Source organism: Oncorhynchus kisutch, linkage group LG20 (assembly GCF_002021735.2).
Source record: "Oncorhynchus kisutch isolate 150728-3 linkage group LG20, Okis_V2, whole genome shotgun sequence".
NCBI lineage: Eukaryota > Metazoa > Chordata > Actinopteri > Salmoniformes > Salmonidae > Oncorhynchus > Oncorhynchus kisutch.
The window spans coordinates 27,370,757-27,383,626 of NC_034193.2; the positions used below are offsets into that span (position 1 = coordinate 27,370,757).

At 43.7% G+C, this 12,870-nt stretch overlaps 1 protein-coding gene across 2 annotated transcripts in view; it reads right to left on the reverse strand.

The window, feature by feature from the left end:
• slc4a1b (solute carrier family 4 member 1b (Diego blood group)) overlaps positions 1 to 12,870 on the reverse strand; it is a 38,272-nt gene that overhangs the window by 12,996 nt on the left and 12,406 nt on the right. For both annotated transcript variants that reach the window (XM_031799858.1, XM_031799859.1), the window contains exons 4-12: positions 10,526 to 10,661; positions 7,473 to 7,542; positions 7,274 to 7,316; positions 6,705 to 6,889; positions 6,113 to 6,323; positions 2,450 to 2,653; positions 1,931 to 2,079; positions 582 to 776; positions 96 to 344 (exon numbers count right to left, since the gene is read on the reverse strand). In XM_031799858.1, the coding sequence (XP_031655718.1) occupies positions 96 to 344; positions 582 to 776; positions 1,931 to 2,079; positions 2,450 to 2,653; positions 6,113 to 6,323; positions 6,705 to 6,889; positions 7,274 to 7,316; positions 7,473 to 7,542; positions 10,526 to 10,661 (1,442 nt within the window). The remainder of the gene's footprint in view (positions 1 to 95; positions 345 to 581; positions 777 to 1,930; positions 2,080 to 2,449; positions 2,654 to 6,112; positions 6,324 to 6,704; positions 6,890 to 7,273; positions 7,317 to 7,472; positions 7,543 to 10,525; positions 10,662 to 12,870) is intronic.

Genomic DNA, 12,870 nt, shown 5'->3' on the forward strand with positions numbered 1-12,870 from the left:
ATCCTCAATGTGTGCATTGTTGTATTCACATAGCTGAGGGCACTTTAAATGTACATTAAATTGTTGAATAAAAATGTTTTCATTAATATCATTACCTTTCCAGGTAGGAAGGTCCCGTTCTTGAACTGGCGCAGGAAGAAGGCAATGAAGAAGCATCCAAACATGAGGCACATGGAGAGCAGGGCCGTGTTGGGGTAGGCCCGGTCCAGGATGTTGACTGTGGTGGTGGTGTTGCCCGTGCTGTTGTCATACAGGTGGTTGTGGATCACCACTGGGTGCCATGGGTCCTCCACCGTGTTGTTGAGGTGGTCGTAGTTCAGGATCAATGGGTGGGCCTTGAAAATCTACAGACAGCGATTGGATGAAAGTTGACTGTGCTTTTTGAAAAAGCTGTATTTATGTAACAGTGTTGATAGTGGAGAAATGTAATGTAATGACAGGGGATTAACGTAATGTAACAGTAATGACAGTGGAGAAATGTAATGGACAAATAATGACAGTAGACTGACTTAATGTAACATTAATGACAGTGGAGTAGTGTCATGTAACAGGATGGACAGAGGTGGGATGGTGATGTATACCCTGCCCAGCTTGGCGAAGGTCTCGTAGATGAAGATGAGGGAGATAAGGATGGAGAAGATCTCCTGGGTGAAGCGGGAGATGAAGCGGACCAAGAAACTGCCCTCGAACGCCACGATGAGCACCACGATGACCACCAGCCACACGCCCACCCACACGCGCCCCACAATGTACTCAATGTCCTGAGACTTACAGAACTGAATGGAATGGAATGGAAAAACTCCAGGTTATTGCCAGTTGTCAGTGATATTTAGTGGTATTCTACATATACTGTAGACAAAGCGATATGTGAAAATGATGTGACATTTTTCATAAAAACATGAAACTTGGTACACTTGTACAGTTTGGAGCCCTGAACATTTTCAGATATGGATCCATTGCAAAAACAACTCATAACGGCTGTGGTGGCCATTTTCCATTCCTACATAACCAAATAATGTATTTTACCTCATATCTCCAAAACCAAACATAATAACATGTTCTATGTCTACTCCTATGTTTACAATGATGCCATGCACAACTTCAAAAATCACTCCAGGCGGCCATGGTGGCCATTTTGCTATTCCGCCACAACCACCTGGCTCCATATTTATTTTAATTTTTTTGAATTCTCCCCAACTTCGTTGTATCCAATTGTTAGTAGTTACTATCTTGTCTCATCGCTACAACTCCCATACGGGCTCGGGAGAGACGAAGGTCGAAAGCCATGCGTCCTCCGAAACACACCCCAACCAAGTTAACACAGCGCACATCCTGGCGACCTGGTTAGCCCACCACAGGAGTCGCTAGTGCGCGATGAGACAAGGATATCCCTGCCGGCCAAACCCTCCCTAACCTGGACGACGCTAGGCCAATTGTGCGTCGCCCCACGGACCTCCCGGTCGCAGCCAGCTGCGACAGAGCCTGGGCGCTAACCCAGAGTATCTGGTGGCACAGCTAGCACTGCGATGCAGTGCCCTAGACCACTGCGCCACCCGGGAGGCCCTGGCTCCATATTTGAAAATAATCAGGGCCCCAAACTGTACAAGTGTACCAAGTATCATACTTTTTTAAAAAAGTGAATATATCACCTAAAATTTGGCACATATTGCCTGGACTAATAGGATATGCCATATACACATCTTTAGCATTCTCATATGACCATTTACTATTCATCATACATTTAATTAAATATGATGAAACAGATATGACACCACAAACATAACAGAAAGAAAAAAACACACAAACAAAAACACTTGAATAAGATGCATCGTTGCATGCACGATGGAATATCAGTGTTATGTCGATCAGATGTAGAGCCATAGCTCTTTAGTCATTTTGCAGGTGTTGCGTTAAAAGAGGAGTTACTCACGGCAAAGAAGGCCTCCTCAAACACCAGAAGTGGGCCTGAGAAGCCAATGACCAGGACGGGCTGGGCTGCGATGCAGCAGAAAATGACTCCCTGGACACAGGTGGAGATCAGGAGCTCAGACACACCCATCATGTTGTCCACCTTATCAGCTGAAAGTAGGGAAGTGGGAAAGGAGAGGTTATGGCGTTACAGACATGGGTTTGAAAAGTATTTGTTTTCTTTCAAATATTTTAGTTGCATTTGATTGAGCTTGCCTAACCCAATGGAATAGTCCCCAAAGTTCAAATCACACCCATCTGGCACACCTGACAGGCTCACTCTGACACATAGATAACACGAACACACATGTATATACAGACACACACACACACACACACACACACACACACACACACACACACACACACACACACACACACACACACACACACACACACACACACACACACACACACACACACATACATTCAAACACATAATCAAGCACTTACGACACAAACACACACAGACAGTATTTACCTAGCAATCCTCCGAAGGTGACGGCAGGGGACAGGGCAGCAAAGTAGATGAAGATGATAGCGGCAAGAACTTGAGCGTTGAGGGCATCGGTGAAGTCACTCACATAGTGCTGGTAGCGTCTCTTCGCATCTCGTATCATCCCGCCGAACGGCCGACCCGTACGAACCAGAGGATCCTCAGGAGCATGCCCAGATGGTTTGGAAGCTAGGAAAATATTAGGTATAGCTAAGCTGGGAAGGTTAGGAATATACAGTACCAGTCAAAGGTTTGGACACACCTACTCATTCAAGTGTTTCTCTACATTTGTACTATTTTCTACACTGTAGAATAATAGTGAGATATCAAAAACTATGGAATAACAAATATGTAATCAAATATATTTTAGATTTTAGATTCTTCAAAGTAGCCACCATTTGCCTTGATAACAGCATTGCACACTCTTGGCATTCTTCTCAACCAGCTTCACAAGGAATGCTTTTCCAACAGTCTTGAAGGAGTTCCCACATATGCTGAGCACTTGTTGGCTGCTTTTCCTTCACTTTGCGGTCCAACTCATCCCAAACCCTCTCAGTTGGTTGAGGTCAATTAGCCCTTGCACAGCCTGGAGGTGTGCTTTGGGTCATTGTCCTGTTGAAAAACAAATGATAGTCCCACTAAGCACAAACCAGATGGGATGGCGTATTGCTGCAGAATGCTATAGTAACCATGCTGGTTAAGTGTGCCTTGAATACTACATAAAATCACAGACAGTGACACCCGCAAAGCACCCCACACCTGCTCTTTCATGCTTCACAGTGGGAACCTCACAAAGACATGGCAGTTGGAGCCAAAAATCTCAAATTTGGACTCATCAGACCAAAGGACACATTTCCACCACTCTAATGTCCATTGCTCGTGTTTCTTGGACCAAGCAAGTCTCTTCGTCTTATTGGTGTCCTTTAGTCGTGATTTCTTTTCAGCAATTCGACCATGAAGGCCTGATTTATGCAGTCTCTCATGAAAAGTTGATGTTGAGAAGTGTCTGTTACTTGAACTCTGTGAAGCATTTATTTTGGTTGCAATCTGAGGTGCAGTGAACTCTAATGAACTTGTCCTCTGCAGCAGAGGTAATTTTGGGTGTTCCTTTCCTATGGTGGTCATGAGAGCCAGTTTAATCATAGCGCTTGATGGTTTTCACGACTGCACTTAAGGAAACATTGACTGCCCGTTATGTATTAAAGAAATTATGGACTGTCATTTCTCTTTGCTTATTTGAGCTGTTCTTGCCATAATATGAATTTGGTCTTTTACCAAATAGGGCAATCTTCTGTATACCACCCCTACCTTGTCACAAGACAACTGATTGGCTCAAACACATTAAGAAGGAAAGAAATTCCACAAATTAACAAGGCACACCTTGTTAGGTGACTACCTCATGAAGCTGGTTGAGAGAATGCCAAGAGTGTGGAATGCTGTCATCGAAGCAAAGGGTGGCTACTTTGAAATATAAAATATATTTTGATTTGTTCAGCACATTGTTGGTTACCACATGATTCCATATATGTTATTTCATAGTTTTGATGTCATTATTCTACAATATAGAAAATAGTAAAAATAAAGAAAAACCCTGGAATGAGTTGGTGTGTCCAAGCTTTTGACTGGTACTGTACTTGTAATAAAAAATATTTAAAGTATGGAGGAACGCTGATAAGAATTTTCTTTTTCTCCAAAAGGTTACAGTTGAAGTTGGAAGTTTACATACACCTTAGCCAAATACATTTAAACACAGTTTTTCACAATTCCTGACATTTAATCCTTTCCCTGTCTTTAAGTCAGTTAGGATCACCACTTTATTTTAAGAATGTGAAATGTGAGAACAATAGTTAAGATAATTATTTTTTTCAGCTTTTATTTCTTTCATCACATTCCCAGTGGGTCAGACGTTTATATACACTCAATTAGTATTGGTAGCGTTGCCTTTAAATCGTTTAACCTTCCACAAGCTTCCCGCAATAAGTTGGGTGAATTTTGGCCCATTCCTCCTGACAGAGCTGGTGTAACTGAGTCAGGTTCGTAGGCCTCCTTGCTCACACACGCTTTTTCAGTTCTGCCCACACATTTTCTATAGGATTGTGGTCAGGGCTTTGTGATGGCCACTCCAATACCTTGACTTTGTTGTCCTTATGCCATTTTGCCACAACTTTGGAAGTATGCTTGGGGTCATTGTACATTTGGAAGACCCATTTGCGACCAAGCTTTAACTGACTGATGTCTTGAGACGTTGCTTCAATATATCCACATAATTGTCCTCCCTCATTGTCACAGCTGTGTGGAGAGACAGACCAAGGCGCAGCGTGCTCTGAGCTCCACATCTTTATTTTTTGTGAACTTACAAAACAAAAAGGAAACAAACAACATAAGAGGTGCAACATGCACTAACTCAAAATTAGATCCCACAAAACACAGTGGGGAAATGGCTGCCTAAATATTATCCCCAATCAGAGACAACGATAAACAGCTGGCTCTGATTGGGAACTATACCAGGCCAACGTAGAAATAAACACACTAGATCACCCACCCTAGTCACACCCCGACCTAACCAAAATAGAGAATAAAAGGCTCTTTGGTCAGGGCGTGACACTCATGTTGCCATTTGTTTTGTGAAGTGCACCAATCCCTCCTGCAGCAAAGCACCCCCACATCATGATGCTGCCACCCCTGTGCTTCACAGTTGAGATGGTGTTCTTCGGCTTGCAAGCATCCCCCTTTTTCCTCCAAACATAATGATGGTCATTATGGCCAAACAGTTCTATTTTTGTTTCATCAGACCAGAAGACATTTCTCCCAAAAGTACAATCTTTGTCCCCATGTGCAGTTGCAAACCGTAGTCTGTTTTTTTTATGGCGGTTTTGGAGTAGTGGCTTCTTCCTTGGCCTCAGGGTTATGTTGATATAGGACTTGTTTTACTGTGGATATAGATACTTTTGTACCTGTTTCCTCCAGCATCTTCACAATGTCCTTTGCTGTTGTTCTGGGATTGATTTGCACTTTTCGCACCAAAGTACGTTCATCTCTAGGTGAGAGAACATGTCTCCTTCCTGAGCGGTATGATGGCTGCATGGTCTCATGGTCTCATTCTTTTGATTTTCCCATGATGTCAAGCAAAAAGGCAGAGTTTGAAGGTAGGCCTTGAAATACATCCACAGGAACACCTCCAAATAACTCAAATGATGTCAATTAGCTTATCAAAAGCTTCTAAAGCCATGACATAATTTTCTGGAAATGTCCAAGCTGTTAAAAGGCACAGTCAACTTAGTGTATGTAAACTTCTGACCCACTGGAATTGTGATAGAGTGAATTATAAGTTAAATAATCTGTCTGTAAACAATTGTTGTAAAAATTACTTGTGTCATGCACAAAGTAGATGTCCTAACCGACTTGCTAAAACTATAGTTTGTTAACAAGAAATTTGTGGAGTGGTTGAAAAACGAGTTTCAATGACTCCAACCTAAGTGTATGTAAACTTCCGACTTCAACTGTATATTAACCAACTATAAACAGGCTCTATGGATGCAAGTGGGTTTTTGCAACACTTATGTATGTGTATGCTCATGTATTGATGCTATTTTAATTCATTCTAAACTATTGTATTATTGTAGAATATGTTAATGAGCCTCCACCCACATTTGCGGGGCTTCAAGTCCAGACGCAACACGGGGACGGAGGGACGGAGCCTTTCCTGCAACAGTTTCTTCTGGAAGCCGATGATGGACTGGAGCATCGCCCCGTCCTGGATCTCCGTGGGAGGAATCACGATGCTGCAGTCCATGAAGTCAGCCACGGCGTCCATCAACTCCCTTTCGCCCTGCGCTTGGAACGCTGCCTGGTTGAACACCTGGGATAGAGGGAAAAGAAGAGAGGGGAAAGAAATGGGGATGTGAGAAAGTATGAGGATGATGTCTAGTGTCTTTTTTTATTGTTGTGAAGTTATATATTTGGGCCGGTTTCCCTGACACAGATTAAGCCCAGTCCTGGAATAATTAACATAGTCAATGGAGAAATTGTTTTGCATTTCTCCTAAATGAGGAGTGTATCATGGTTGTAGTCCTAGAAACACCCATATTTTACAGACATGTACTGGTGTTGGTTAAACAATGTGTCATGAATTCCGTTTTTGATGATGACCATTTCCTGTTAACCTGCTCTCATTTCCTGTACAGTTTCGCTCATCTCCACTTCCTGCTCTTTCATTGGACCTTTTAATTTGCTAACTCACTTTGTCGGCCATGAGTGCTGCCATTGCGCGGCCGGTTTCGTGGTAGTCCATGTCACTCTTGGTGGGTCCCACCAGGATAAAGACGAAGCGGACTGGCACTGGGGCCTCCAGGGCCGAATCCAGAACCAGAGCCTCCTTCAGACGCACAAATGCCACCGTGGGCCTCTCCAGGAAGTCCAGAGCTCCTGATACACATACACATACAAACAAGCATACAGAAGCATACATAGGTATGACACAGGATGTTGGTGGCACCGTAATTGGGGAGGACTGGCTCATAGTAATGGCTGGAATGGAATCAATGGAATGGTATCGAACTCATCAAACATACAGTATGGTTTCCATGTGTTTTATACCATTCCATTCCCTCCATTCCAGCCATTATTATGAGCCATCCTCCCCAATTAAGGTGCCACCAACCTCCTGTGAGGTATGAGTATACATACACATAGACAGGCATGAATATGCGTGCACACACACACACACACACACACACACACACGCACGCACGCACGCACGCACGCACACACACACACACTGTACTGATTCAAATTCAGATTTGCACTTACCAACAAGCACCATAGAGGCCTCTACAGTGTCAGTTGAATCTCTCTGAGGAAAGAAAAGTAATGTGTATAGTATTTAGTCAAATCAATTATCTAAAATGGCTGTTGACATTGACATTGGATTTGTGTGTTTTTAAATGTTGGTATTGTTGATCAATTACTGTTTAGGGTGACTGCTGACTGAATGACACATTACACGTACCCTCTCTTTGACAGAAAAGGTCTGCATCTCCGCCCCCCCGACCAAGGGTTGGCCCTCTACTGCAGTTTGGCTGGGGAGAGAATCACACCTTATATTCATGTACTGTACGTAAGCTCATAGAAAGGCTTATGCCTAGGTAATTTAACAGGTCCCCATTCTATGTAAGTTGTAGAGTTACGACCAGACATACACTCAACTGGTTTAACTGGCCCCTGGTCTGCCCCTAACAGCGGTGGTCGGTGGCATTTTCTTTATGAGTATGTGTCACGCCTGCTCCCGCTATCCCTCTCTGGCGCTCGAGGGCGCCAGGCACCTGTCACCATCATTACGCACATCAGCGCTCATTGGACCCACCTGGACTCCTTCACATTTTGATTGCCTTCCCTATATCTGTCTGTTTCATCCCAGTGTCAGCATTATTGTCGTTTCCGTTTCCCCTGTCCAGATGCTTTCCGTTTTCTGTTCCTGTCCGTGGTTCTTAAATGTTCACTCCCTGTACCTGCTTCTCGTCTCCAACGTCGATCCTTACAGAATGCTGACACCCCTATATAAAGCCTCAGGGAGGTTTTTGTTTTTTGTTTTGCTGGTGACATCGGGTCTGGGTGCCGCTGCCAATGGAACCAGGGGTGACTCAGCTGGCTTTTCGGGCTTCCATGCCTTAGCTAGCTTGAGAGGTTTCCTTGCCCCGGCTGGGTCGGCAGGCTCCCACCCCACATCATGCCTCAGCCGGCTCATCAGGCTCCCACGCCTCAGTCGGATCGTCGGGCTCCCCCACCGCAGCGGGATCGTCAGGCTTTCACACCTCAGCGGGATCATCAGGCTTTCACTCTTTAGCCGGATTGTCAGGCTCCTAGAGCCTCAGCCATCTCATTGGGCCCCCATGCCTCAGCAGGATTATCAGGCTTTCACGCCTCAGCCGGCTCACAAGGCTCCCATGCCTCTGCTGGCTCGTCAGGCGTCTACGCCCCCAGCCAGCTTGTCCAGCGCCCATGCCTCGGCCGGCCCATCAGGCTCGCCCAGGTGGGACGCCGGGTGGCGTCCCTAGAGGGTGGGGTCCTGTCATGCCTGCTCCCACTCTCCCTCTCTGGCGCTCGAGGGTGCCAGGCAGCCTTTCATTACGCACACCTGTCACCCTCATTATGCGCATCAGCACTCATTGGACTCACCTGGACTCCTTCACATTTTGATTGCCTTCTCTATATCTGTCTGTTTCATCCCCGTGTCAGCATTATTGTCATTTCTGTTTCCCCTGTCCAGACGCTGTCTGTATTCTGTTCCTGTCCGTGGTTCACTCCCTGTACCTGCTTCTCGTCTCCAGCGCCGATCCTTACAGCATGGCCTTATTTCTACTCCTGCATATTGGATGACTGTCATTCATATTCTGTTCACTTAACTCAATGTAACATCAACAGGTTTAGGCTACTACATGATACTCAAATTTTCCCTATAACCTTCATGAGGTTGCTACAACCTAGCCTTCAAATTAAAGTTTATAATATGGGTACATCGGTCGAGAGACAAATTGGAGTAATCAAGGTGACAGACAGTGACACATTCAATACCACCTTGCACATTCTTACCTGCATCTAGCTGATCTGGGGAGTAATCATTAGTCCAAACTGTTGCAAAAAACTAAAACGAGAGTTTCTATTGAACAAATTCAGGCATGTCCCTCCCCATTTCATTCCGTTTGCTTCCATTTAGGGAACATTTTGCAACAGAATTGGCAGAATGAATACACCCTAATCACCTGCGTATAGAGTTCACTTTCATAGCAGCCATATATAGCATCATTACTTTGCTCGTTGTATAATTCCTTTTCGAATCTACACGCTCTCCTCCTCTCACCTTTTCCCTTCGCTTGTGGACTTCAGTGCACAACAAAACAGCTGTCTGTGACCAGGTGCAAAACCCTCTCCAAGCCAAACCTTCATATCATTAGCTGCTACACAGCCTACATAATTTTCACCATATTAATGTTATTGTCAACAAACAAAAATTAACATGTTCGTAAACTCACAATCCAATCCACGTGTACAATCATGCAGTACAGCGTACAGCAAGCAGTTTAGCATTTACACCAGCGGGCCCCGGTGGAAATAAATTAATAAAACCTCAAGTTTACCTTGACTTGGAAGAGTTGCAGTGTTGGAAAGCCTTAGTCTGCTAGCTAACATACATAGCATTTCTCTCTGAGTCAGCTTATTTAGTAGGCTAAATTAGCTGCATTAGCTGAATAAGTGATAGGATAACAAGGAAGAAATGAGTACAACAAAATATAGCTAGCTTTCTCTCTCTCTCTGCTGCTTCTCCTTCATTTGTGAAGAAATGTATTTTCCCAAAACTGTTCAACTATTGTTTTTCTCTCTCTTTGACACAACTGCTCACCACACTTTATGCACTGTAGTACTAGGTAGCTGTAGCTTTCAGTAGATTCTCTGATTCTGTGATTGGATGGGCAACATGTCAGTTCATGCTGCAAGAGCTCTGATAGGTTGGAGGATGTCCTTCAGAAGTCGCCATGATTACTGTGTAAGTCTATTGAAGGGGGTGAGAACCATGAGCCTCCTAGGTTTTGTATTGAAGTCAATGTACCCAGAGGAGGACAGAAAATACCTGTTCTCAGGCTATACCATGGTGCTACCCTAGAGGGTGCTTTTGAGGCTACTGTAGATCTTCACTGCAAAACCGTGTGTTTTAATCAGTTATTTGATGTTGTGAATGTATTTAGTATAATTTTATCTAAAAATAATCAAATTCAAATAAATAAAAATCACTGAGTGGTATGCTCCTCTCCTTCCTCCTCTGAGTGGGATGCTCCTCCCCTTCCTCCTCACTGGTCCCTTAGTTAGTATTTTTATGGACAGTGGTATGGCTTGGCTTTGAACCACCTCCGATACAAAGACCTGAGTAGGACTTTACTGTGACAGACCATCTGAACCCATTGCGCTAAAGCCTAGACTTTTACATAGACAGCAAACACAAGTCTTCAGGTCTTAGGCAAGCTGACTAATCATACAAGCGTAGCTTAGTGAACACTTAGTGAACTTTACCTGCGGTTTTGGAGCAGGGAACAGAGCACTCCATCCCGATCGCTGGGCCTGATCTCTTTCTTGCTGATCAAGTCGTCCACTATCTTCTCAGCGATGCCGGAGAGACTGCGCTCCACCCGGTCTAGCATCACCACACCTGAACAATCCACAGGAAACATCACAGGGTGAGAGGTTGAACAGGGTCAGGGTTAAAATAAGAATGAAGGATGTAAGAGGGGTGGAAGAGAGAGAGTAACTGCGAAGGAAGGGAAACGGAAAGGGGATACCGAGTCAGTTGCACAACTGAATGCATTAAACTGAAATGTGTCTTCCGCATTTAACCCAACCCCTCTGAATCAGGACATCGATGTAGACTGGTTGTATGGGAAGGAATATGCAGGTGCAGTACCCCTATAGGTAATTTCCTCTTATATTGCAGCACAATCTAGAAATACAGGTTCGGACGGGTTCTATAGTTAGAGGGCAGTTGACGGAGCTCACTCGAGCTTCAAGGTCAAAATCTGATAATTTCTCTCAAGATCTTATCTTGATGATATTCACTCATCTTCAAACCTGTTCAAACACTTTTCAATAAATGCTTCCTTTCCCTTTACAAGGTAGCTACTGCAACAAAGACGGAGTTACAACATAGCTTTTGCTAATCCAGTCATGCCAGATCACTGATTACCTCACTAAAAGAAGAAGGAACTACCCACTGGGCACAAACTAATGGATTTAACATTGCTTCAATGTAATCATTAATACGTTGGATGTCACCATCTCAACCAAACATCTAAGTTAAAGAAAAGGGTAAATGAAATCAAACTTGATTTAAAGTGAATTACAAGTTTGATAAGATTTTGCCCTATTCTTTGACTTAGATTTTTGGTTGAGTTGGAGATGTGAATCGAACATACAGTATCGAATTATTCATTTTGAGACAAACTGGAAATTGAATTGTGCTTGGTTGTCAACAAAACCAAACATCAACATTTGAAGGAGATGTGTCTTCTGTTTGCATAGATCCATCTGTGCCACTGACTTAGTCTGGATTTCATTCCAGTTAGTCTACAAATGAATAATTAGTATGTTGTATTCACATCTTCATCTCAACAAAAAATAAAAGTTAAAGAATAGGATAAAGCCAGTGGCTCAGATGAAACTCTCCTGCGTTGTCAACCAAACACAATTCAACAATGCAGTGGCAAGAAAAAGTATGGGAACCCTTTGGATTTACCTCGATTTCTGCATAAATTGGTCATCAAATTTGTACTAATCTTCATCTAGGTCACAACAGTAGACAAACACACTCTGATTAAACTAACACACAAACAATTACATGTTTTCATGTCTTTATTGAACTCACCGTGTAAACATTCACATTGTGAACCAAATTTAATAATTGGTTGACCATCCTTTGACAGCAACAACCTCAACCAAACGTTTTCTCCAGTTGCGGATCAGACCTGCACAACTGTCAGGAGGAATTTTGGACCATTCCTCTTTACATAACTGTTTCAGTTCAGCAATATTCTTGGGATGTCTGGTGTGTACCGCTCTCTTGAGGTCATGCCACAGCATCTCAAATCGGGTTGAGGTCAGGACTCTTATCTGGGCCACTCCAGAAGGCGTATTTTCTTCTGTTGAAGCCATTTTGTTGTTGATTTACTTCTATGTTTTGGGTCGTTGTCTTACATTCTACAGCAAAATGTCTTGATAAACTTGGGAAATCATTTTCCCGTCGATGATAGCAAGATGTCCAGGCCCTGAGCAGCAAAGCAGCCCCAAACCATGATGCTCCCTCCACCATACTTTACAGTTGGGATGAGGTTTTAATGTTGGTGTGCTGTCCCTTTTTTTCTCCACACATAGTGTTGTGTGTTCCTTCCAAACAACTCAACTTTAGTTTAATCTGTCACAGAATATTCTGCCAGTAGCGCTGTGGAACATCCAGGTGCTCTTTGGCGAACTTCAAACGTGCAGCAATGTTTTTTTTGGACAGCAGTGGCTTCTTTCGTGGGGTCCTCCCATGAACACCAATCTTGTTTAGTGTTTTACGTATCGTAGACTCGTCAACAGAGATGTTAGCATGTTCCAGAGATTTCTGTAAGTCTTTAGCTGACACTCTAGGATTCTTCCTAACCTCACTGAGCATTCAGTGTGGTGCTCTTGCAGTCATCTTTGCAGGACGGCCACTCCTAGGGAGAGTAGTAACTGCTGAACTTTCTCCATTTACAGACATTTTGTCTTACAGTGGACTGATGAACAACATCAGGCTTTTAGAGATACTTTTGTAACCCTTTCCAGCTTTATGCAAGTCAACAATTCTTAATCGTAGGTATTCTGAGATCTCTTTTGTTTGAGGC